Source organism: Callithrix jacchus, chromosome 4 (assembly GCF_049354715.1).
Source record: "Callithrix jacchus isolate 240 chromosome 4, calJac240_pri, whole genome shotgun sequence".
Classification (NCBI taxonomy): Eukaryota; Metazoa; Chordata; class Mammalia; order Primates; family Cebidae; genus Callithrix; species Callithrix jacchus.
Genome location: NC_133505.1, coordinates 114,130,134 through 114,157,351, shown reverse-complemented (window position 1 = coordinate 114,157,351; position 27,218 = coordinate 114,130,134). Strand labels below are relative to the sequence as shown.

Genomic DNA, 27,218 nt, shown 5'->3' with positions numbered 1-27,218 from the left:
TCTATTTAGTATAGTAACTGTAGGATCCTTGATTTTGAAACTGAACCTTAGAGAGGGTAGCCAAGATCACTAGCTAGTAACCCAGGCTTGTAATAATACAGTATTGTTACTTCTACTTAAGAAATGATAATAGGCCAGGCACGGTGGCTTACGCCTATAATCCCAGCATTTGGAAGGCGGAGGCGAGTGGATCACCTGAGGTCAGGAGTTCAAGACTAGTCTGGCCAAACCAGAGATGGTGAAACCCTGTCTCTACTAAAAATACAAAATTAGCCAGGCATGGTGGCACATGCCTAAAGTCCCAACTACTCAGGCAGCTGAGGCAGGAGGATCACTTGAACCCAGGAGGAGCAGGTTGCAGTGAGCTGAGATTGTGCCACTGCACTCCAGCCTGGGCGATAGAGTGAGACTCCATCTCAAAAAAAAAAAAAGAAGTGACAATAGAAATTTTCTTCTGTGACTTCTATTGCTCAGAAAGTAATTCTAAGAAAGAGACTTTTAAAATGTTTTGTTAGCTGGACGTGGTGGCTCACAGTGTAATCCTAGCACTTTAGGAGGCCGAGGTGGGTGGATCACCTGAGGTCAGGAGTTGTAGAACAGCCTGGCCATCATGGTGAAACCCCATCTTAAAAAATAAATAAATAAATAAATAAATAAATAAATAAAATAAAATGTTTTGTTAATGGCTGGGTGTGTGGCTCATGCCTGTAATCCCAGCACTTTGGGAGGCCGAGGCAGGCGGATCATTTGAGGTCAGGAGTTTGAGATCAGCCTGGCCAATATAGTGAAACCTCATCTCTACTAAAAATGCAAAAATTAGCCGGATATGGTGGCATGCACCTGTAATCTCAGCTACTACTGAGGCATGAGAATCGCTTGAACCCAGGAGGCAGAGGCTGCAGTGAGCTGAGATCTTGCCAGTGCACTTCAGCCTGGGTGACAGTGAGACTGTCTCAAAAAAAAAAAAAAAATTTTTTTTAAAGTTTTGTTCAATTCACTATTTTAAAAGCAAGCACCCATTCAAATGTACCTTATAATGGGATGGCAAAATTAAGCTGCAAAGAAGATAACCTTCCCTAAATGAAGATCAGCAAATATTTTAAAGCAAAAATTCTTCCTTTTTTCTCTTTTCCCCTTTTTTCCTTTTCTCCTTCCGCATGACTGATCATTTTTCCCAGGAGTTACCACTCTCTTTATTCTTCATCACACTATATAACTCCTTTTCTGTGTATCTATGAGAGTTTCGCAAAGCCCCAGAATCGATGGCATTTTTTAATACTTTTTATATCCTCAGAACTTCAGGATTTTTATAGTGCCTGGTAAATAGTGGTAGTTAAATAACTTTGAAAGAATGAAGGGCCAGCAGGACTCAGTTCCTTGCTTGGGGCACAAGGGAAAGGAAATAGATAAGGACCAAATAATTTGGGAACTTGAATTTATTATTAGCATAACATGAGTTTCTTTCATTATTAAAATGATCTGTAAAAGTGTATTTTTCCATTTGCGTACAAACTAGATACAAAGATTTTCTTCCCATGCAAATGAACCCAGTACCAGTAATATTAGCTGCTAATTACTTTATTACCATTGTTATTATTAATGTTAACATTATCTGGTCATATCAAGCAAAATGTTAAAAGACTTATCATAAATGTTATTTTTGGAAGGTTTTTGCCTCAAGTTGTTTGTAAAGTCTAAAAATACTCAGACTTATTTTTCTGTCTTCTTTTTGTTACAGAATACTTCAGAGAGTCAGAGTTGTGCCAGAAGTCTCTTAATGGCAGATAGAATGCAAATAGTTGTGATTCTCTCAGAGTTTTTTAATACCACATGGCAGGAGGCAAATTGTGCCAGTAAGTAACTCTTTCATTTTAATGTTGCAGTTATAGTTCAGTAGTACAGATGTCAGATTTCATTTTAGTGAATTTTGGGATCTTTGAAGCCGGATAATACTTTTTATTGCTAAGTTTAACTAAACTGCCATGAACACCATGGTTTATAAATGGTAACTGAGCAAATAGTGAAAGGCAGAAAAGTGTAGCAGTTATTATGAGCTTTGGATTTATACAGACTTGGGTTTGATTCTAAGCTTTGCATCTTACTAGCCCTAACCTACTAACTGTCGGCTATGGAGAAAAACTTTGCCTCTTGGAAGTTCATTTCCTTCATCTGTAAATTGGTGGTTATGGTAGAACCTATCTTTTATAGTTGCATTGAGAATTAAATGAAATAAATTGTATAAAGCACTTAGCTCAATGCTTGACACATAATGTTCAAGAAATGTTAACTGTTTAGTATAATAATAATTACAATGTTTACAATAATCCATCAAGTGGTATGTGGCAGGGGATGGGGTGGGATGATAATATCTGTTCTATCTTTGCAGGTTTGTGTGGAATTGTATAATAAAATAAGATATATTTTTAGATATTCTTTGGAAAAAGTAAAATCACTATTCCAATTCAGATGGTATTTTGAATACCAACTATGTGCTAGGCTGTTCTTATCTTTTAAGTCTTATAATTTAGTGAATATATTTACAAATACAACCTAGGACAGACACATCTGTGCTTTAATAAAGTTATAGTCCTTGAGGGAAGAAGAAAATAAATCTTACTGGGGAGAATTTGAGATAACTTCCTGGAGGAGCTACCTTTTGAACCTAGGCCTGTACTATTGGACATGATTTCAATCACGCCAGTAATCCTAGCACTTTGGGAAGCCAAGTCAGGATTGCTTCAGCCCAGAAGTTCGAGACCAGCCTGGGCAACATAGTGAGACCCCCATCTCTACAAAAATTTTTTTTAATTAGCCGGGCATGGTGGTGAATGTCTGTAGTCCTAGCTACTTGGGACGCTAAGGCAGGAGGATCACTTGAGCCCAGGAGTTCAAGGATGCAGTGAGCTATGATTGTGCCACTGCATTCCAGTCTAGGCAGCAGAGCAAGACCCTGACTTGAAAAAAAAAAAAGCGTAAATGAGAGAAGGACATCACAGGTAGTGGCATGAGCAGAGGAACAGAGGCATAAAAGGGCAACAGATGTTCCAGGAAGCACAATGGGAGGGAAAGTTGGCAAGGGAAGGTAGGATCTTGACTGATAAGAGTAGTTTACTATTGGGCCAACAAAAAGAGTTTATAGGCCAGGCATGGTGGCTCATGCCTTTAATCCCAGCACTTTGGGAGACCAAGGTGGGAGAATTGTTTGAGCCTATACATTTAAGACCAGCCTGGGCAACATGGCAAGACCCTGTCTCAACAAAAATTAAAAAATTAGCTGGACTTGGTGGCATGTGCCTATAGTCCCAGCTACTTGGGAGGCTGGGATGGGAGGATTACTTGAGCTTAGGAGGTCAAGACTGTAGCGAACCATAATTGTGACACTGCACTCCAGTCTGGGCAGCATAATGAGACCCTTTCTACAACAACAACAAGCAAAAAACGAAAAAACAAGAAAGGCTTATACAGTATTCTCCTATTAGGATTATACAGTATTCTGTTAGCTACGGTGTGTCACTTGCTATAGTTTCAGTTACTGCAGTCAACTGCAGTCCAAAAATATTAAATGGAAAATTTCAGAAGTAAACAATTGATAAGCTTAAATTGGGTGTGATTCTGAGTAGCATAAAGAAATCTCATGCCATCCTGCTTCATCTACTTGGGCTGTGAATCATCCCTTTGTCCAGCATATCTGTGTTCTAGATGCTGTCCCTCCTGTGAGGCACTCAAGAGCATCTTGGTTATCAAATCAACTGTGGTGGTATGGCACTGCTTGTGTTCAAGTAACCCTTTGTTTACTTACTAATTCTTTAGTGATAGTAACATAATTATTAGTTTTTGTTGTTAAACTCTTACTCTGCCTAATTTATAATTTAAACTTTATCATGGGTATGATACAGAAAATTCTTAGGGTACTTTTGTTCTTCCGTGAGGCATTCTTATCTTGAAAATATTCTTTACATTGAACTTCTGAAGATCAAATAAAATGCCAGGCAGTTGGATATGTCTTATTTAAAAGACTCTTCTCAATTAAAATTAATTTGACCCCAACATATGGTCTCAGGTAAAAGAGGTGAAGTACAGAGAAGTATGATTTTTTTTTGTTGTTCTAAAAATACATATGTATTTTGAGGGAAGGCAGTTGGCTAGCTGCGTGGGCAGGAAAGGAAGGAAGATTTAGTTTTTACTGTATTTGCATTTGTACTCTTTGGATTTTTATGCCGTAGACATTTAATACCTATTCAAAAATATATAGAAATTAAAAAAAACTTAACAGAATGTTCAAATCTGTGATGAGTATTTGTATGTTAGATGTGGTTAGAGAGATTAGCTGTTTTATTTTCCAGAATTATGCATCAAAAATTATCTTTATTCATTGTCCCATTTACATGGCAGAAGAGTGAAAGAGTAAATCCCATTTATGAAGAAGGAACCTTTATAACCTAATCACTTCATAAAGGCCCCACTTCTTGATATTATCACATTGGCCATCAAGTTTCAACACTTAAATTTTGGGAGACACATCCAGACCATAGACCATAGCAGGGGCTACTAGAATTTTTATAAAATAATATTAAAAAATAGAAAAATGTAAAACCATAAAAGGTAAAATTTTAGGAATAATATTATTAAAATAAATAATACTGCCAAAACTGCCTTTCTGTTCTGCTTAATTTAGCTTGAAGTAGGATTGGCATCTAGTCTCTGAGGTTATTATTCATGAAAAGAAGGCTAGGAATTCAAGAGAGGAGAGAATGCCATCCATGTACTACTCCCATCCCTTTTCTCTTTAGAATTCCTATGTCTCTGAATGATATTAGTCTTGGTAGGAAACTGGTTACTGGAAATCGATGGAAGGTCAAAAGAAGTGTTAAGAGTGCAACTCTTTCTACTCATACTATAGATAACATGGAAACTAGCTCTTATGGAAAATGACCGCTAAAAAGTAAAGAGAGTATATTAAAGATTTCTCAGAATTTTAAAGCTGTGTATTGTTGACAAAGGGGTAGCCTTGTTATTGAGACCCTTGTTGGTTATCTTGTGCATACAACAGTTAGATAATCTGCAGAATGACCAGATTTGATGAGTTCATAACTGCTTTAGTGTTTTGGTTCTTTGGTAAGCAATATCCAGTATGAAGTAGTATTGTAATAAGATAGGCCTCAAAATGATGAGTTCAGATATTTGTTCTTACACACTGAAAACTCACTCTGTCTTTATGAGCAGCCTGCATCTTCAGTGATGCAGGTGATCTGGGTGATAATTTCTGAGCATAATGATGCTTTTGAACCACTGTATAATACTGATATATATTCTGATTCATCAAAGGAAAACTAACTTTCAATTAATACATAAAATGTATATCTTGATGCTTTAAAAAACAACAGTAGTACTTAATGGTTAACCAGAAGGTCAATTAACCAAAACCTTTCTTTCCCATATTTTATCCAGAGGGAAATGTACTAAGCATTATAATCATATTATTTGTATCTTATAATTTAAAGTTTCTTAGTTTTCATATTTTTAAAACTTAATTAGATCATTTAGGTACAAAGTTTCCATCATGTACTTTGTATTTTACGAAGCTTACCCTAAATGGGTGATTATCTCTGCTGTTTTCTACAAAACTAGTTTTGAAAAGCAGCAATGATCTTTATAAAATTCCTAAGAGATGCCAAATGCTTTATTTAGAGATGATAATTCCTGTTATGATAATTTAGTAGGTTTCTATGTGAGGTCTTAACTCGAATCCTTAATACCTTTAAGAATGCCTCCTTGGAGGTTGCGGTGAGCCAAGATCGCGCCATTGCACTCCAGCCTGGGTAACAAGAGTGAAACTCTGTCTCAAAAAAAAAAAAAAAAAAAAAAAGAATGCCTCCTGAGGCCAGACCCAGTGGCTTACACCTGTAATCCCAGCACTTTGGAAGGCTGAGGTGGGCAGATCACTTGAGCTCAGGAGTTAGAGACCAGTCTGGGCACATGGTGAAACGCATCTCTACAGAAAATACAATTAGCTGAGTGTGGCGGTATATGCCTGTAGTTCCAGGTACGTGGGAGGCTCAGGTGGGAAGAATGCTTGAGCCTGGGAGGTGGAGGCTGCAGTGACCTGAGATGGTGCTACTGCCCTGCAACCTGGGTGACAGAGTGAGATCCTGTCTCAGAAAAAAAAAAAAAATGCCTCTTAAGCGGATGCCTCAGCCTTCACTGAGAAAGCCACCCTGTTAATTTGTCCTTGATGAGGCTCCATTGATTATCTAAGATGAAGGAAATTCATAATGACCACTTCACTTAGTGCTTATAGGAAGCTTTATTATTATTAATATTCTTTAACTTACCAATTTCTAAACTATGTAGCTTCTCACTTTTTATAACCTTAAACTCCCAATTCCTGCAAAAAGATGAAAAAGGAATTTACTAGAGTTCTGTTATCTCAATTTGGAAAGTCAGAGCTCTTTAATAATGAAGATTTTTAAAACCCCATTATATAAATGAACTCCTTTGTGCTTTATGATACCACCGTCTAATGATCATTGAAAAACTTTTGATGGTACTGTATTAATGTAGTACTTAACAAGATGACCAGTTTATATTGGCTTTTAGTTTAATTTCCAAATTATTTTAAGTGAAAAGTAAACTACTCTCAGTTAGATAGAAGAAACTAACTTCTTTGATTCTTCAGAGAATTTTTTTTATATGTTACTTTTTAAAAAGAAAGTATTTGTTTTAGTGATGTATCCTGCATAGAAGAAATTTGCTATTGCTCTCCCATGATAATGCCCTTTATACTACTTTTGCAGGCAGTATGTGGACACACACCCCCTTTCATCTCTATATTGTGTGTCAGTTGTCATGACATAGCTCATTGTAACACAGATGTACAATTGTTGTGAATGAAATTGTGTTCCCTCAACTTCCCTGCAACACATCAACTACAAATACTGAAAACTTGTTCAGTCTTCTTAGCCTAATAGCCTAATATTCTGCATATATGTAATTGTTTTTATATGAACTCTGTGTCAGTCCCAAAAGGGTAGTGGGCTACTTCATGATGATATTAAGAGGGGCTTATGTTTATATGTATATATGCACATCTAAGTCTTACTCTGTCATACAGACTGGAATACAATGGTGCAGTCACAGCTTATTGCAGCCTCAACTTCCCCAAGCTGAAGCGATTCTCCCATTTCAGCCTCCCAAGCAGCTGGGACCACAGGTGCATGTCACCATGCCTGGCTAATTTTTGTATTATTTGTAGAGACAGGGTTACACCGTGTTTCCCAGGCTGGTCTCCAACTCGTGGACTCAAGCAATCCTCCCACTTCCCAGAGTGCTGGGATTACAGGTGTGAACCACCGTGCCGGGCCTATTTTTATTTCAGTTGTGGTACGATCATCAGCATATCACCTATTTCTCTGGCTTAGTTTCCTAATTTGTAGTGATCCCTCAGATTTTTTAAATGATAAGGGTGAGAAGTTAGAATGAGATTTATGTTCTTGAGAAGATAAAGCTTCAGAGAATGTAGAGTGTGAGTTCAGAGAGGGGACGACTCTAGAAATAGGTTCACCAAGAGGGTCCTGTGTACACTGAGTGCAGAAGGAGCCCTCCACAAGGGGCTTGTGTGAGGAGGTGAATGGGGCTGTGTTCCAGCTCAGCTTCTGAAGGTGGGAATGCCCCTTTGTAATTCATCCAGCCAGAGCGGGTATCTTTTTCTGATTTGCACAAAGGAGCTTCACTGTGCTATGTGTCCCCTGTCTACCAGGTTTAGGTTTCATCTCTATTGCTAACTCAGATCAGTTGGTGGGGACTGCCTGAATCCTTGTATAGTATAAGATATCTATGGGTAGTGGAGGGAATAGGAAGTGGCATGTATTTGTAGACTGTAAGTCTTGAACTTTTAATGGTTTGATTATGTATGTAGATATAAACATGTTATTTGTTCTGCAGTGTTTGCGAGTGCAGGCTCAAGAGTCAGACTGAGTAGAGATTCCGGCTTTTCACATCAGTTTTATGACCTTGAGCAACTTCCTTAATTTCTCTAAACTTCTGTTCCTTATTTATAAAATGGAAATAGTGATAATTTTTGCTTCATGGAATCATTGCAAGAATTAAATGGGCAAATGTGTTTCAAGTGCAGTGTAAGCATAGTTCTTAGAACATAGCAAGTATTTAGTAAGTGTTAACTTTTGTTGTAGTGATTGTTGCCTATCAGAGTGCATGGATGTCTCTTAGTGTATCATATCCTAGTGTCTACCTAGTCGTTCTCTTTTTTCCCCCACAAATTCTACTTGCTCTGACACCTTTCTCCTGGGTAATTGCAATAGCTTCCTATTTTGTCTCCCAACTTTCAGTTGAGAGTGATCCTATTAGATGGCCCTGAATGTCTAAATAAGGTGGGTATAATACAAAGCCATCTGTTGAAAGTAAGGGGAACAAGAGTAGGGCTGGGGACTAGCGATTAGAAAATATTTGGAACATCCCTTGTAAAGCAATTAGTAGGGCATCTGCAAGGATTGTTTTGTGGCCCTGAGGTCAGAACACATGAATTTGAATTGGGTCCTTTCATTATAATTCTAGAATTTCTGTAGTACTATTCTATAATCAGACTGAGAGTATAGAAAGTATACAGGGGACTGCCCATGATTGAAAATGTCCGTGAGTGTGTGGAAGGTAAACAGGGCAAGGATTCTAGGAGAGTGAGATGGAAATGGGTAACCACAAGTTCCAGGATCTGGAACCAGGCAGTTGAACCTCAATGGGAGATAACAGGCTGAGAACACAAGGAGAGGTAAAGACAAAGGTTCACCTGAGGATAAAGACGAGGTTCCCTGGCTGAGCTCAGTGGCTCACGCCTTTAAGTAATCCCAGCACTTTGGAAGGCTGAGGTGGGAACATCACTTGAGCCCAGGAGTTCAAGTCTGCAATGAGCTGCACTTGTGTTACTGCACTCCAGCCTAGGCAACTGAGCAAGACCCATCTCTTAAAAAAAAAAAAAAAGAATATTCCCTGAAGAGAAGGGTAAATGGATACATAAATTGTGGTATACACATACACAGAAAACAAAAGGAATGAATGAACTTGAGCTAACTCTAAGCAAGAATAGCAAGTTGCAGAGTAATACCATTTATGTAGGATTTTTAAAAAATGTAAAACAATTTTGTTTCTAGACTTTACTTGAAGCCCCCATATAAGTATTTTAGGCAAAATTCTCATCAGTTTGTTTCTTTGGACTCCCATCTCATGATGGATTAGAAAGAGCAAATTTTAAAAGTTAACCTGTTAGGTACAATAAGTGACCCATTAGTGAAGTTGGAAGACACACAGAACTATGACATTTGACACAATAATGACAAGGCATATGAGTTTTGGTAAGATTAATGCAGCGTAAACAGTCTTATGCCTAAATAGCACTATTAAGGCAGCATTTGGTAGCTGATAGTCTGTAATTATGACCTTGTCCATCAAAAGTCATTTTGAATTTTATTTCTTATATTTTTATGAAAAGAGGAGTATATGATTATTTGAAGATGTTCATGAAAATGGTTATGGCTTTTTTTAACTTTTAGAAAATAAAAGCAGTAAGCTTTTTATATTTGGAAAATTCATGCTTGTTTGAATAAAGAATTACTATAGTGTGAAACGAAGTTGATAGCTTAAGAGATAAATGACAACATATAATTGTTCTTGAGTTATATTAATACAGTTTTTGAATTTTTTTGACAGATTGTTTAACGAACGACAGTGAAGAATTATCAAACAGCACAATATATTTTCTTAATCTATTTAATCACACCCTGACCTGCTTTGAGCATAACCTTCAGGTATTTTATATATAACAGTTAAAATTAAAATGCTGCTTTGTACAAAGGAATAATGTGCAGTTCCAAGTTTTTATAGCACCAACTATTGATATTTATCTAAACTCATGTTTTTTTTTTTGAGACGGAGTTTCGCTCTTGTTACCCAGGCAATGGCGCGATCTCAGCTCACTGTAACCTCCGCCTCCTGGGTTCAGGCAATTCTCCTGCCTCAGCCTCCCGAGTAGCTAGGATAACAGGCACGCGCCACCATGCCCAGCTTATTTTTTGTATTTTTAGTAGAGACGGGGTTTCACCATGTTGACCGGGATGGTCTCGATCTCTCGACCTCGTGATCCACCCGTCTCGGCCTCCCAAAGTGCTGGGATTACAGGCTTGAGCCACCGTGCCTGGCCCTAAACTCATGATGTAGAGGAATTAGTGGACCTGGATTTCTGCTCTTGAGTAAGTTCCTCTACTTGCAAATCATGAAAATGTCAGTTATCTCATTTGTAAAATGGAGATAATATCTAGCCTGCCTATCTTCAAGTATTTTGTAATGAGAATCTGGTGAGATAATGAGTGTGAAATCATTGATTAAGGTGTGTGATTGTTTAATTAAAACGCAATGTTTTTCAGTCTGACTTATGTAGGTATTTTGCATTGTAGTTTGATTCTGTCTACAGAAAGTTTATTCTTTGCCTGAAATTTGCTTAAATATATTTTACCTATCTTTAAAAGCACTGTTCAGTAAGGTAAGTTTGAGTATTGAATTACAATACTAAAAGGTAGCCTTTAAGAATCTTAACCTTGTAAATTTTTGCTGTCTCTATCTCTGACTGTTGAATTTTGGTATTGGAACTTGCCTGGTGGTGGTGAAGGACAAGGTTGGAACTCTGGTTAAACTGTAGTTTTGAAACTTACATAGCAAGTAAGTATTCCCCACAGTACATGTACACATGCTTAGGATATAAGCATGTATGACTTCCTCTTCTATGTTACTATTCCCTGAGAATAATAAAAATTAGGTCAGACATGATGGCTCACACCTGTAATCCCAGCACTTTGGGAGGCCAAGACGAGCAGATCACTTTAGGTCAGGAGTTTGAGACCAACTTGGACAGTGTGGTAAAACCCCGTCTCTAGTAAAAATATAAAAATTAGCCAGGCTTGGTGGAGTACACCTGTAGTCCCAGCTACTCAGGAGGCTGAGGCAGGAGAATCGCTTGAACCTGGAAAGCAGCGAGTTGAGATCACGCCACTGCACTCCAGCCTAGGTGCCGCAGCGAGACTCTGTCTCAAAAAAAAAAAAAAAAAAAAATTAAGAAAAAAAATTAGGTGAACATTTCTCAGAATTTGTTCTGTAGCATGTTAATAGATCAGAAAAGCTTTAGTATTCCATTAAGGTTGGGAAATGCTTTACTACAGGACTTCAAAACCTTTAGTGGACCAATGTGTGTTATAACACTCAACTAGCAATTTTTCTGTAAAGTCATCCCCCTTATCTGTGGCTTAACTTTTCACAGTTTCAGTTACCTGTGGCCAACTGTGGTCCAAAAATATTAAATGGAAAGTTCTAGGTATAAACAAACAATTCATAATTTTTAAATTGTTCACCATAAACAGCCCTCTTTTCATTTAAAGTACTTGTATGAGTTTAGTAGATTTCTAGGGGTGGAATTACTATATTGTCAACCAAGGAAAAAAACACTAGAGAAAACTGTCTTCAAATATGATGAGTTTACTAGGGAATGAGAAAGGAGTATTATAATTTGGAATACACTGGCAAACCACCAGTACATCCAGTGAGGGAAAGGTAAAGGGAAGCTTAGAAACTGAGTTCATTGGTTCCAGAGACTCAAAGTCAGAGTTGTCGTCAGTTCGTTAGTGGAGATGCCATTACTGGGCAGGTGTTCTTTGGAGCTCATCTTATCTAAATTACTGCAGTCCTAAAGAATGGCAGTGATAAACCATGTGAAAGCAGGAGATGCATGAAGGGCGTGAAGGGTTTCTTGTTGGGTTTTTAGAAAGTTCTTGGAAACAGCTATATCAGACATGTAAGTATGAGTCTCCTCTCCTTTGGGCCTTCTTGGTCCTATTTTGTCTGAGTATGACAAAGGATTTCATCCTAATGTCTGCAACTTTCACGTTATCAAAAGATATGTGCATTTTACATTTTAATAAAAATGGCAGCCAGATATGGTAGCTCCTGCCTATAATCCCAGCACTTTGGAAGGTGGAGGTGGGAGGATCATTTGAGCCCAGGAGTTCGAGATCAGCCTGGGCAAAATAGTAAGACCCTGTCTCAAAAAAAAACAATAAAAATAAAAAATAAGATTAAATTACTTCCCATCAAGAGTATGTGCTCAATTTTAGCTAAATTGATTAAGTGCACAATTTTTAGCTAAATGCACAGTTGTTCTGTGAAAAGCAATGGGCTACTTGCAGCAGACTAAGAAGAGACTTAGTTTTCCTGTCAAATATATGGTGAGGGTAACATTGTTGGGGCTACATCGTGTAATTACTTTGATTTTTATCCTTTTTGTTGCATTTCATTGTTCAGTTAATATCCTTTCTCCATACTACATGGTAAAGAATAAAGGGCATAGAAAGCAAAGATGTGAATTGACTGTTTAGCACACTTATTCTTGAAAAGACAAATGTCAGTCTAGAAGTACAGAAGCTTGAGATTTACTAGCATAGTATTTTGTGTATCTCCACTATCCTCATTTTAGGGTATACCATTCTTCGGTATTTGGCCCTTTTTGTTGACTAGAAAGGCCTGGATTATGACTTTTGTGAGAGTTGAATGGGGATGCAGTTTTGGTGCCTTTTCCTTTTCCATTTAAAAAGTCCTGTCTCAGTAAGATAAACTGTGGTGTTGAAATCAGTGTAGGCAGGAACCGCTTTTATTCATTCAGTGAGAGAAGGATAGATAAGTGCAGGTACGTTAATAATGAGATAAATTAGGAGATTTTCTGTTTAGTTATCAGTAATTTGGCATATGAATTATTGTTCTCCTCAGTTAACATTAGCTAATGCAGCGGTTTTCAAAATGTAGGGACACATAGAAATTTCCAAACAGTTTGCCATCTGCTTCACATACCAGGTCTCTAGTCCTTTGGAGTACAGGTAGAGGTCATTTTATTTTACCGATGATAAAGCTGAGACTCAGAGTGATTTAGTAACCTGCTCAACATCACAGCTTAGTACTTTAACATACCATATTGTTTCCTGTCTTCTAGAAGGGCAAATAGCTTACATTAAAGACATATTGTGTATAATGTTTATTGTATACATTACATATGCATTTGTCATTTTAGGGAAGTGCACATAGTCTCTTACAGACAAAAAATTATTCAGAAGTATGCAAAAACTGTCATGAAGCTTACAAAAGTCTGAGTAGTCTGTACAGTGAAATGCAAAAAATGAATGAACTTGAGAATAAGGCTGAACCTGGAACACATTTATGCATTGATGTGGAAGATGCAGTAAGTACTTTGCTTTTTAGATGATACAAAATTTTAGAGTGTTATTGAATGTACCTTCAGGGTGATTATTCTTTATGGAGATATGATGGAATCTGCATATTCTGTCTTCAACCAGAAATAACTAGTTATAAAGTAGTAAAGTTTTAGAATATCCTGGTCTGTTAAGCCAAAATGGATATTTCCCTGGTAATCTCATGGTTAGGGTAAAAATAAAATAAAATAGAAATTAATTAGGTACTTCATAAGTGTGTGATGATTTGGTACATTTAATCTTTTTAAATTTGAAAATATGTGCCATTTTCAGAGGTGTAGGTACTGTTATATGTTTATATTTCGGTTTCTTGTGCACTTGTCGGTAATTTAAGAAGTTTCTAGGTTTCACTACGTTTCAGAAGCCATTCCTCAGTCACTTCCTATCCTATTGTTTAATTTTCTTCTATCTGTTACCATCTGAAAATATTTGTTTATAGTCTATCTTCCTTACTAAAATAAGAGGCACATGAGAACAAGGACCTAGGCTTTTTAAATTCACCATTCAGTATTTAGGACAATCTGGTACATAATGGGCTTAATAAACGTGTATTAATTGAATGAATGGTCAAAAAAAATTTTTTTTCTCCATTTTATAGCCTGCCTTTACATAGTGTGCCACTAGATGGCAATCATGCCTTTTTAGGCAATATGATGCCTGAGTATTGAGGCATTAGAGGAAAGAGAAATTACTGGCTCAAAGTAGAGAACTTGAGGTCAAAATTAATGAGCTTAAGAATTGAGAATGAGTGTAAATTATCACAGCAGCTCAATGGGAACTATAAGGACCAATAATATTCTAGATGGTAAAAAGCACTTACAATGAAATGTACAGTGTGGATTTTTGTTTTTACTGCTCCATTCCTATGCCTAAAACAGTACCTAGTTTCTAGTAGGCTCTCAATAAATAATAAATATTTTTAAGTGGGTAAAACAGTGCCTAACTATATTCCTCTTCATTCAAGTTATCTAAATGTACAAATGGTTGACATTCTAGAATATTTTGGTCAGTCAGTATTAATGGACTTAGACTATGAAATTTCTGTGTGGATATAAATTTATACAATGACTGATTGTGAACCAGCTTTTTTTCCTGGAAGAAGAAGTTGCCCTCAACTATCAGTAGGTTTTTAGAGGTGTATATTTAGTCTAAATTCTAGGTTCCTGTTTAGTTATTAGCAAAATAATTATAAGAAATTAAGACAAGTTAAATATAAAATAAAATGATATCGTTTGTCCTTGTTCCAGATGAACATCACTCGAAAACTTTGGAGTCGAACTTTCAACTGTTCAGTCCCTTGCAGCGACACAGTGCCTGTAATTGCTGTTTCTGTGTTCATTCTCTTTCTACCTGTTGTCTTCTACCTTAGTAGCTTTCTTCACTCGGAGCAAAAGAAACGCAAACTCATTCTGCGTAAGTTTTTTACAATTGTTTATTTTATAGGTAAAAGCCCCTAAAATTTAGGCCTGTTTTAGAAGTGATTGGTATTCTGAGAACTTAAAGTAGATTAGCCTGAAGGGGCTCTTTGCTTTAAATTTTACAATCATGCTTACTAGTGAAAGAAACAAGTGCAGACAATAAAAAGTTAAAACACAGTGTCTTTCAGATGATTAAATTGAGAAAGCTAGATTACCCCTGGAATAAGGTTGGCAATGACATACGAATAGATAGAGGCTTTGCACTCCTGACATGGCAATAGCAGGAGATATAGACAGTTCTTAGACCCATTGGAGTCATGGTAGAACCACCTAAAAGTGTGGCAGGCAGGAAGAAACTGTAGCTAACATACACACAGTGTGTTTATGAACAAATTTGAATTGTAGTTCCAAGGACATTATTTGACATAATAGTATGTGCTCAATAAATATTCATTCCTTTTCTTTCTCCCTATAAAATAGGCCAGAGCAAAAGAAGTGCTACCTAGAGATACCATCCAGCTAGAGAAGAGTGGCTTCTAAGTCACATGGATTTCTTTTTATTAACAGAATGAAAGTATGGGCTTAGGCCTTAATAATTTTAGTTTTTTTTAAAAGAGAACTGTTTAAGGAAAAAAGTTAATTTTCTTTTCTCTCAAATACTACTTGTAGTCTAGGAATCTAAATTTCTTTTTTTTTTTTTAATTTTTTATTGGATTATAGGTTTTGGGGTACATGAGCAGAGCATGCAAGACAGTTGCGTAGGTACACACATGGCAGTGTGCTTTGCTTTTCTTCTCCCCTTCACCCACATTTGGCATTTCTCCCCAGGCTATCCCTCCCCACCTCCGCCTCCCACTAGCCCTCCCCTTTAGACCCCAGTGTTTAGTACTCCCCTTTCTGTGTCCATGTGTTCTCATTTTTCATCACCCACCTATGAGTGAGAATATGCGGTGTTTCATTTTCTGTTCTTGTGTCAGTTTGCTGAGGATGATGTTCTCCAGATTCATCCATGTCCCTACAAACGACACGAACTCATCATTTCTGATTGCTGCATAATATTCCATGGTGTATATGTGCCACATTTTTCCAATCCAGTCTATTATCAATGGGCATTTGGGTTGATTCCAGGTCTTTGCTATTGTAAACAGTGCTGCAATGAACATTCGTGTACATGTGTCCTTATAGTAGAACGATTTATAGTCTTTTGGATATATACCCAGTAATGGGATTGCTGGGTCAAATGGAATTTCTATTTCTAAGGCCTTGAGGAATCGCCACACTGTCTTCCACAATGGTTGAACTAATTTACACTCCCACCAACAGTGTAAAAGTGTTCCTTTTTCTCCACATCCTCTCCAGCATCTAAATTTCTATCACTATTTCATCCAGCTTCACTTCTAATATATCTTAACTTTAAAAAAAAAAGTTACCTGGTTACCTGTAGATCAGTTTGAACTGAATTTGTAATGTTTCATCACCTTAAAATACTAGCCACTGTAGGGAAGAATCTTTGTCATGGGTGTATTTAATAAAGCTTTTTGAAGGTTGCCAGCATTCTGTAAACATATAGTAGCTTAGGTCCTTAAAGCACTTATTTAGAATAACAGCAAAATATTGTGGGCACCTCACCATTGAAAAACTATTTTTTGGAGTGTGATATACTTTTAAAGTTTAGCATCTTATTTGCCTCGCAAATCTGTTTAACTTTATGGAAAGTATTTACTGCTTCTGATCAGGATTTTTTGTTTGTTGTCACAGTAAGTGACACTACCAGTGTCACTATTTGCTGTGGAACCACAAACTTTGTAGTCATTTCTTAATTCTTTTCTTTCTTTTATTTTTCCATTCCCACATTCCCCTCCTCATCCCCTTTTAATTCATCAGCAAGTATGCTAACAGTCCTACATAGTCTTCTCTCTAACTCCACTGGTAAACCCCAGCCCAAGCCGTCTTCATCTCTTATGTGTTTTAATGCAGGAGCCCCTTAACTGGTATCCCTCCTTCCATTTCTTGATCTACTAAAATCCATGCGCTACATAGTGGCTAGAATAATTTTTTAAACACAAATTTACCATGTTTCTCTGCTACTTGGAACCCTTAATGTGTTCCCATTGTACCTAGAATAAATCCAAACTTACTTTACAGGGTCTGCTTTCCAAGCTGTACATGACCTCTGGCCCATAGCCACCTTTCTAAACTCATCACATCCATTCTCCTCATTGCTCATGGTGGTGGACAGTCTGGTTCCTTTCTTTTTTTCTCTGTTACCAAGCTCATTCACACTGCCCCTTTTCCAAGGCCCTTCCTGCTTTCCTAACCTGGCATCTTGCAAGCCAGGTCTTAGCTCTAAAGTTAATTGCTCAAAGAGATCTTTTATGACTCCCCTGTCTAAGAATACACCCCTCTATTCATTCTTCTGTGCAATCTTTCTTTAATAGCACTTAATCATTTAATTTAAATTAAATAATTTGTTATTTAAATCATATTTTTCATTTATACTCTGCCTTGTTTGTCTCCCCTGCCTAGACTGTAAGCTTCATCAGAACAAGAATGTGGTTTATCCTGTTTACCACTGTATCACCAACCTCTAGAAAGTGCCCAGCCCATCGGAGGTGCCAAAAATATTTTTTGAGGCTGGGCTTGGTGATTCATGCCTGTAATCCCAGAACTTTGAGAGCCTGAGGTGGGAAGATTGCTTGATGGTGAAGTTCAAAACCAGTCTGAGCAACACGGCAAGACCCTGGTGTCTACAAAAAACAAAAACACAAAAAACTAAGGGTTAGCCAAGTGTGGTAGTGCGAACCTGAGGTCCCAGCTACTTTGGAGGCTGAGGCAGGAGGATCCCTTGAACCCAGGAGTTGAAGGCTGCAGTGGGCTATGATCAAGTCACTGCACTATAGCATGGACCACAGTGAGACAAGGCATATGTCTCTAAAATAAATAGATAATTTAAAAAATTGTTAAGTAAAAGAACATTACACTTGGGCCGGGCGTGGTGGCTCACACCCGTAATCCCAGCACTTTGGGAGCCTGAGGCAGGTGGACTGCTTGAAGTCAGGAGTTCAAGACCAGCCTGCCCAACATGGTAAAACCCTGTCTCTGCTAAAAACACAAAAATTAGCCTGGTGTGGTGGTGTGTGCCTATAATGACAGCTACTAGGGAGGCTGAGGCAGGGGAATCATTTGAACCTGGGAGGTGGAGGTTACAGTCAGCCGAGATTACGCCACTGCACTTCAGCCTGGGCAACAGAGCAAGACTCCATCCCCAAAAAAGAGCATTACACTTAATGTGAACATTTTACAGAGTATGTTCCTCAAAATACTACTCCTGTGAAATTCTCTATTTAAAAAGATGGATCAAGTAAGATTGGGAAATGCTGCATACCATGTCCTTTTCATGAGCTTTGTAATACATGTAAACGTAAGTTAAAGGCTCTGAGAGTGCATGTCCCATAACATGACAGTAGAACCTTTGCATAATAACTATTCATGTTTCACAGAAGCATTATTCATGAAACACTAGGAAATGCTAGGACTGTGTAAGCAAACTGTTCTTGTGCTACTAGTACTTCAGGGACATTTTCATTTACTTTTCTGTTTCCATCTATCAAACAGTTATCGAATGCTAGCATTGTGGTAGGAATTAGAGATTAAAAAAAGGAACAAGGCATAATGCATGCCCTCAAAGAACATGTTGACAATAATCTATATAACACATTTAGTACAGGTATATATAGTATACAGTTGGACCACAGAGGAGAAGGAACAGCTAACTGCTTTAGAGTTGTTGAAATTCACCATTAAATGATTTCTGGGGGAGGATGTAGGGATGTATCAGGTAGAGAATATAGAGGCAAGGAAGTTGTAGGTGTATGTACTCATTAGTATTTAACTTGGCCAGTTTATTAAGTCATTTGAAATTTAGTCAGAAGCTAGATCACTTCTAGTTGTTTTTAACAAAGTAGGTCTTAAAAACCCAAGCTATTGATTTGGTTTGTCTCCCAAATCTACTGAAGGCTTAAGAAGTAGATTTTAGTTTAGGCCGATGTTTTTAGTTTAAGTTTTCCCTTTAGTTTAAGCTGAAGCAGTACACTGGTCCTGGAAGCCATGTTGCCATTTTCCACTTAGAGTGGTGGTCAGGGGGGCCTGACAGAAACCAGAGACACTGGTTCTCATCCTTGGCTACATATCAGAATTATCTGCAGAGCTTTAAAAAAAGTACACGTACCATGGTCCTATTGCAGAGCTTCTAAATCATAACCCCTACCCCAGTTTTGTGAACCTCTGAAGTAGGGAGACTCTTACTCAGTATAAAATACTTTTCACTATGGCACAATTATTTTTCATTTCTAGAACTTGAGAAACATTCATGTTTAACTATAAGGAAAAAACATATTACCAAGCCAAATAGCCATTATTTGTTTTATTAACCCTAATGACTCAGTCCCATTATCATCAAATCAGAGTTGATGGTAATGTATTTTGTTAGCAGCCATACGTGTTCGCGTGTGTATATAATATACAACTCAGTTTTCTTTGAGGGTCATTAAAAATTTTTTTACATTACAGAGTTCCATAATAATATACAATTCACTTTTCTTTGAGGGTCATTAAAATATTTTTTTTTTGCCATTACAGAGTTCTTTCACTGAGTTTTTTTTTTCAAGCTGAAAATAGAAGTAGTTTTATTTATTTCTTTCCAATATGTATACTTTTCCTTTTCTTTTCTCTTACCTGTTGCATTGGTGATAAGTTAGTGGCATGATGTTCAGTAAGACCAGGTATTTTTGTCTTGTTCCAGATCTTAGGGGGAAAATCATTCAGTCTTTCACAATTAAGCATAGTGATTGCTATAGAATCTTTGTATACGCGCTTTATCAGGTTGAGGAATTTTTCAGCGAATTTTAAGAGAAATTTAGATTTGGATTTCTAACTTCGACTTTTAGATGTATAATTTTGTTATTCAGCCTTACGGCATTTTCATTGTCTAAGTAGATTTATTTCACCTACATTCCATATTTATAATTGTGATGTTCAAGAAGTTATAAATGATGCCGTTTTATTTGGTACTGCTTCTAACAAAGTCATGTGCAGTTTCTAACAAAGTTATGTTTTTTGAGGTTGTAGAAAAAAGTTTTAGTTAGGTTTTAATTCTTATAAGACTGGATCTGTCAGGATTCAAACATAGAATTAATAGACAAATGCTGTAGTTTACATAAAAATAGTAAATAATCATGTTTGATAATTAAATTTAAATTAAAACATAATTTTTTTGACTTATCTAGCCAAACGTCTCAAGTCCAGTACCAGTTTTGCAAACATTCAAGAAAATTCAAACTGAGCCCTACAAAATGGAGAATTGACATCTCATATCACGTGAATTAATGGTGGAAGACACAGCTGGGTTTCAGAAAGAAGATAAACTGTGATTTGACAAGTCAAGCTCTTAAGAAATGCAAGGACTTCAGACCCATTTTTAAATAAGAATTTTCCATTTTTCTTTCCTTTTCCACTTCTTTCTAACAGATACTGATATTTTTAATTTCCAGGCATAGCAATGTTATCTATTTTAATGTGTGTTTGTCACAATAACAGAAGATGCAAGAACAATCATTATTTTATAGGCATTTTATTACTGTTCTAGACTTCTGGTATCTTCTTATTAATATAAGTATCTCAAGTAGAAAAGTTTTTGAAAACTAACATTTAAAAATCAGTTACAGCAAAGACTTTGAAAAAGAAATATACTTGTCAAGAAGTAGCAGGTCCAAAGATTAATTACTCCCCATTGTAGTATTATTGTTGTTATATGTATAGTTAATATATTGTACATCACAATAATACATAATTCAGTCTCTAGTTTCCCTAGAGTAATTTTTGAAACCACTGATTCCAAACCTCCCTAACAATTTTTAGAAATGGTAAGCCACATTACATTTATCTTTGTAAAAAGATTTATGGTAACTGGTTTCTTACTTGACTTTTATAAGTAGTATTTTACATCTTATTTTTACCTTTATTTCATAAGTAATCTAAAAATCAGTGGATTGCTTTATTATATTCAGGGCAATATGGATTCTTTTTATACCAGGGATTTGCATCGTGAATTACGTTAAGTTATTTGGCAATTTATAATTTATTACTACTTTAAATCAATGTAGCATTATCACACTGTATTGTCATTTTTTTAAATGAATACTTTCCTCTTGAGATATATAGAGGATTTTAGAGAAGAGCCAAAGGAGGGGTAAAACCAGCTTCAGGTTCAGCAAGCAGACCGGGACCTGAGAGGATGCTCACTGTAAGACTGTTGGACAGTGGTTTCTATTGAGGGCATGAACGGAATGATGGTCTCAGACAGAAAGCAGTGACATGAAGATGATCTTTATTTTTTCTAAATTATTTCAATCAGATCCTTATTTCTAAATTATTTTAATCAGATGAAAGTGTTACAATTGAAATGAAATCACGTATTTCATGCTCAGAAATTCTATTTTGGAATATTTGTATTAGCCTTTAAAAAAACACTTTGTTTCAGAATTCTCACAATTTTATTTCTAAGGTTTTTAGAGTTTTTAGGTTTTTCTTCTTTTTTGGTGGAAATAGGCTTTGTTTTAAACATTAAGAATATAAAACCTCTTCTATGTAGAAACGAGTTTTGTTAAATAATTCGAGAATTTGAATCCTTCCTATACTATAAAATGCTCTACAGGGAGACAAAGTGTTTCTTTTTCTTTTATGTTTACCGTATATGCAGAGTGAAAGATAAGGCTCATGGATGTGTAACATATTCAGAAGCTGTTACACTTTCTCTGGTCTGCTGAGAGCCATTTGAAATGTGCCGGGGTTTGTTCCACTATCACTCTTCATGCTGCTGGAACTTAGCACTGTCTTGATTTGAAGCATGTGGTTGAGAACCATTGGAAGCAACCTTCATTAATGCAGATAAAACAGGTTTACATGTGCCGAGTTAGAAAATGACATGTTCAGTTCTGTAAGTAGTGACTTTTTGAGCATCTTTCAGTATTATGTATTTGTAAAAACCATTGTTTTTGGATATAAAGCTAATAAGCACTTTAAAAAGGAAAAGGCAACCTTTACAATTTTTTCTGGTTGAGTCATTGCCCTTTAGACATAGCATCAGTAATAGATTTCAAAGATGAGTATTAAGGCCGGGTGCGGTGGCTCACACCTTTAATCCCAGCACTGTGGGAGACCAAGGTGGGTGGATCACCTGAGGACGGGAGTTGAAGACCAGCCTGACCAACATGGAGAAACCCCATCTCTACTAAATATACAAAATTAGCTGGGTGTGGTGGCACATGCTTGTAATCCCAGCTACTCAGGAGGCTGAAGCAGAAGATTGGCTTGCACCTGGGAGGCAGAGGTTGCAATGAGCCGAGATTGTGCCATTGCACTCCAGCCTGGGCAACAAGAGCAAAACTCCTATCTCAGAAAAAAGAAAAGTATTAAGCACTACACTAAAGTGTGTAAATTTTTCATTTTGTCATCATATTGAAAAATTATTTGCATAGTTCTGAATGCTGAGGGACAGCCTGTATGTATGCACAAGAATATCTTTGTTTTTTGACAAGTTAAAATAAAGGAAATAAGGAAACTACAAGTTTTATTTGATTTTTAAATAGATTTGAAAATTTCAGATATAATTTAACATCACATTTCAGTTTTTCAGGTATTGAGTTTAGATGCCTACTTTTAAGAGTACCATCAGCTGGACACAGTGTCTCATACCTATCATCCAGGCAGATTGCTTGAGCTCATGAATTTGAGACTAGCCTGGGCAACATGGTAAAACCCTGTCTCTACAAAAAATACAAAAATTAGCCAGATATGGTGGTGAGTGCCTGTAGTCCCAGCTACTCAGGAGGCTGAGATGGGAGGATGGCTTGAGCCCGGGAGGCAGAGGTTGCAATGAGCCTAGATTGTACCACTGTACTCCAACCTGGGTGATAGAGCCAGACCTTGTCTCAAACAACAAAAAAGTACTGTCTATCTTAAATTTTGCTGCAAATAAAAATGTGCTTTTAGATTATTTATTGTTGGACTTGAGATACAGAAATAACATCAGACATATTCTTTATTTTTCTTTAAGTTTTTTTTTTTTTTTTTTTGGTAGAGACAGTGTCTCACTATGTTGCCCAGGCTGGTCTTGAACTCCTGAGTTCAAGTGATCCTCCTGCCTCAGACTCCCAAAGTGCTGGGATTATAAGGATGAGCCACCACACCTGGCTGAACATCAGATATTTTAAAGTATAGCCCAGAGTCTAGTTGGCAAATGTTACTTATACTGGGACTAGTATTTTGTAATGTTTCTGGGATATGCTTCCTATAAAATGAAATGTTTTCGTGGAACAACACTAGTTAGGAGTGCATTCCTGGTCAAAGACATGACATCAAATAAGTAATAGACATCACCAGCAATGAATTTGGAAAAGCAAAAAATGCTATTAACCTATATAACCATTTAAAATGGAAAAAATTATGTTCCAAGTCCCTCTGTTTTCTGATCTAGAAGAAACTTTAGAGGTCATCTGATCATAGAGTCCCAGAGCTGGATGGATCCCTAGATACCACCTAATCTGACTTTCTGTCCATTGCATGGATTCCTCTAAAAAGTGTGTTGCTTATTTCCCTACCTTACTAACAAAAGAAGGAGAACATCATAGAGCTTTTTATAACAGCCACTCCTTGATAGTCAACTGTAAAACGGAGATTTGAGATGCTTAAATATTGTACTACTTTGCTTATCTTGTAAAGATTTCATAAAATGATAGTATTGGTTATTTAAAAAGGGCTTTGGCTTATGCTGAATTATACATGTAACACCAAAATGTTACAACTCTACTAAATTTCCTTGTTCTAAACTATTATATTAGCTATAATAAATATTAGTCATACATGTAACATGTTTAATGACCAACAACTTTCTTTGTCTCCTTGGAATTAAAGAGGGCTTTAAAAAGATAATTTGACTAATCCATGCTTATTATAGCGTGGAGCTTTTCAATAATGATTTTTAAAATATGTTTTTGTTGTGATAAACGGATATTTTTTAAAACCTGTTGGGTGTGGTGGCTCAGACCTGTAATCCCAGCACTTTGGGAAGCTAAACTGGGAGGATCACTTTGAGGCCTTGAGTTTGACACCAGCCTGGGCAATATAGTGAGACCTTGTCTCTACAAAAAAATTAAAGAACTAGCTGATCATGATGGTGTGCACCTGTAGTCCCAACTACTCAGGAGGCTGAGGTGGGAGGATCACTTGAGTCCAGGGGGCAGAGGTTTCAGTGAGCCAAGACTGTGCCACTGTACTCCAGCCTGAGTGAAAGAACAAGACCCTCAAAAAAAAAAAAAATCATCTCAGTACCCTAATGCAATCAAAATATTTCAAAATTAAAAATGAATAATGCTGGGTGTGATGACTCCCACCTGTAATTCCAACCCTTTCGGAGGCTGAGACAGGAGTATCACTTGAGGCCAGGAGTTCAAGATCAGCCTGGGCAGTAAAGTGAGACCCCCATCTCATATTTTGAGACTTAAACAAAAAGTAAAAGGAATGATAGACACATTTTAGCTAGATATTGGTAATGGTACAATGGTAATTCCTCCATTGTCTTAAATGCTCAGGATGGTGTCTGAAAGATTTGCCTAACAGCATTGGAAGTGGAAAATAATTCAATTGCAATTTCTCAGACAATTGTATACAACTAGAGCATAGATAAGCAGAATTGAAAATTATTAGCTGCTTGTCCTGTTTTGACTTCTGAAACGTAAGAGTGATCACATGAAGGTAGGAGAAGGGCCAGGCGCGGTGGCTCATGCCTGTAATCCCAGCACTCTGGGAGGCTGAGGCTGGCAGATCATTTGAGGTCAGGAGTTCAAGACCAGCTTGGCCAACATGGTGAAACCCCATCTCTACTAAAAACACAAAAAATTAGCCAGGAGTGGTGGTGTGTTCCTGTAATCCCAGCTACTCAGGAGGATGAGGCAGAGAATCGCTTGAACCTGGGAGGCCGAGATTATGCCACTGCACTTCAGCAAAAAATAAAAAGAAGGTAGGAGAAGGCTACTGTCATTGTATTGGGTATCTTTAGAGGCAGGGGCCCACAGCAGAAGGCCTTGCAGACATCCCTCTTTCTAGAGAGGATCAACTATTTCTTCCTTTTCCCCTCCTACTAGTACGTGATTTTCTACATTGATTTGTAGTGCTATTGCCAGTAATGTAATAGGAGCTGAGATACAAAGGGCTTGGCCTTGGCTTTTTGAAATCGTCTTTATGTCTTGGCTGTCCTCCATTAAGTAAAGCAGTGTTTATTTGTATAACCCAGGGACTCTTAGCAGTCAAAATCCAACACCCATCCACCTCCTTCCCCACCCCATGCTCATGTTCTCTTACTGCTTTTCTCCTATAGGGTTGAAGGATTAATGACTGTGGTGTGGGCAAACAAGTAGCATAAGGATAGCATAAAGAAGGTAAGTAAGCAAGCAGAATCTCCAGATTGAACTTCCACTGCCCCCAATTGTGGCTCCATCCTGTGATTCCTGAATGTATATGAGAGACCAAGGGGTTGCAGTCTACACGGAAAAGGGAAGTTGGGGGTCACTTGTCTTGAAGCTGTGTATGCATAGCAAATTATAAAATTAGATTATCTATTTACTGGGGTAAGATTTTGGGAAATGACAGAAATTATAGAAAGGACTGAAGTTCTACTTAACCTTACACTACTTGACACATTTTGCCCGCCATCCATTTCAGGACATACTCCTGGCTGCAACCCAATATCTCAAAATAGGAGCACATGGGTGTTTAGCTGCTTCAGTTCCTCCTGGGTCTATGATCTCTGCACTAGCAGATTCTTCATTCACCTTCTTCCTGTCTCTTAATATCACTCACAATAGATGAAATAATAGGAACTACCCTTTGTAGTTTGGCTGTTGTCACAATCTGCACCATTCATTCTGTGTCTTGGAGACACTGGGGGATAGGTGCTTAGGTGGGCACTGCAGTTATACAGTTGTGCTTATAACCAACTCCACTGTGCTGAAAGCGATGTAGAGAATATAGTCTCTGATGTGGTCTGGCTCTGAAAAACCCATTTTGGGTTTGGGGACCTTGCTTATTGTTGGTCTGATTTCAAGAGGCATACCCGTGTCATTCTGGCCCTCAGGTGCACTCCAGCACTTTGCATCTAAGTCCTATCATTTACTCTTGTTCCCAGAATACCACCATCCTTCTCAACTCTAGCCCTGATTAGCCTCACCAACACCAAGATTTCAAGTGACCCAATAGGATTGTAGTAAAGTCTAAGTTTTCTAATACTTTAAAGAAGTTACTCCATTGCCTCCTGGCTTGCAAAGTTTCTGTTGAGAGTTCTGCTGTAATTCTCAATTTTATCCATCTATATGTAATTTTCTTTTCTTGCTGCCTTCTAGATATTCTTCAACTTTTTTATTTTCAGCAGTTAAACCATGATGTATCCAGGTGTGTTTTTCTTTCACTTGTTTTTTTTGTTTTGTTTTGTTTTTTAATAGAAGTTTGACTCTTACCCAGGCTGGAATGCAGTGGTATAATCTCAGCTTACTGCAACCTCTGCCTCCTGAGCTCAAGCAATCCTCCCACCTTAGCCTCCTAAGTACCTAGAATTACATGCATGTGCCACTATACCCAGCTTTTTTCTTTTCTTTTTCTTGTAGAGATGAGGTTTCACCATGTTGCCAGGCTGGTCTGGAACTACTGTGATCAAACAGTCCTCTTGCCTTGGCCTCCCAAAGTGCTGGGTGCATGAAGCACCGCACCAGCCTCTGGGTGTGTTTTTCTTTGTATTTATTTTGCTTGGGATTCTCCAAGCCTTTTGGATCTGTTTGTCGTTTTTCATTAATTTTAGAAAATTCTCAACCATTATATGATCAAAGGTTCTGAGACTGCAATTAGATTTATGACAGGCCATTTGATATTATCCCACAGCTCTGTTGGATGTGCTTGCTGTTTTCTTTTATGCAATCTATTTTCCTTGGTGTTTCAATTTGGATTATTTCTGTTATTCTGTTTCAGGCTTGCTGATTCTCTTGTTCTGTGTTCAGTCCACTGATAAGCTTGTTGAAGAGATTATCTCTTAATATCATATTTTTATTTCTAGCATTTTTATTTAACTATTTTTTACAGCTTTCATCCTCTCTACTGAAATTCCCTATCTATTTATGCATGCTGTCCATCCATTCCACTAGGTCCTTTAGCATTTTAATTATAGTTGTTTTACAGTTTCTGTCAGATAATATCAATATCTGGGTAATCTCTGGATCTAGTTCTGTTGATTACTTTATCTCTTAATAATGGGTCACTTTCTTCTTTTTAAAATGTCTAATAATTTTTTATTAAATGTCTGATGTTGCATGTTGAAGAACAATAGAAACTGAGGTAAATAGTATTTATATCTGGAAATGGGAACAGCTGTCCTTCTATTAGACCA

At 37.2% G+C, this 27,218-nt stretch overlaps 1 protein-coding gene across 1 annotated transcript in view; it reads left to right on the top strand.

Moving 5' to 3' along the window:
- The window catches only part of OSTM1 (osteoclastogenesis associated transmembrane protein 1), a 33,269-nt gene extending 10,917 nt beyond the window's left edge, over positions 1 to 22,352 (top strand). Inside the window, exons 2-6 of the mRNA XM_002746901.7 lie at positions 1,739 to 1,853; positions 9,718 to 9,815; positions 13,115 to 13,282; positions 14,561 to 14,726; positions 20,017 to 22,352. Coding sequence (XP_002746947.2) covers positions 1,739 to 1,853; positions 9,718 to 9,815; positions 13,115 to 13,282; positions 14,561 to 14,726; positions 20,017 to 20,072 — 603 coding nt within the window. The 3' untranslated portion in view covers positions 20,073 to 22,352. The remainder of the gene's footprint in view (positions 1 to 1,738; positions 1,854 to 9,717; positions 9,816 to 13,114; positions 13,283 to 14,560; positions 14,727 to 20,016) is intronic.
- Positions 22,353 to 27,218: the final 4,866 nt, after the last annotated feature.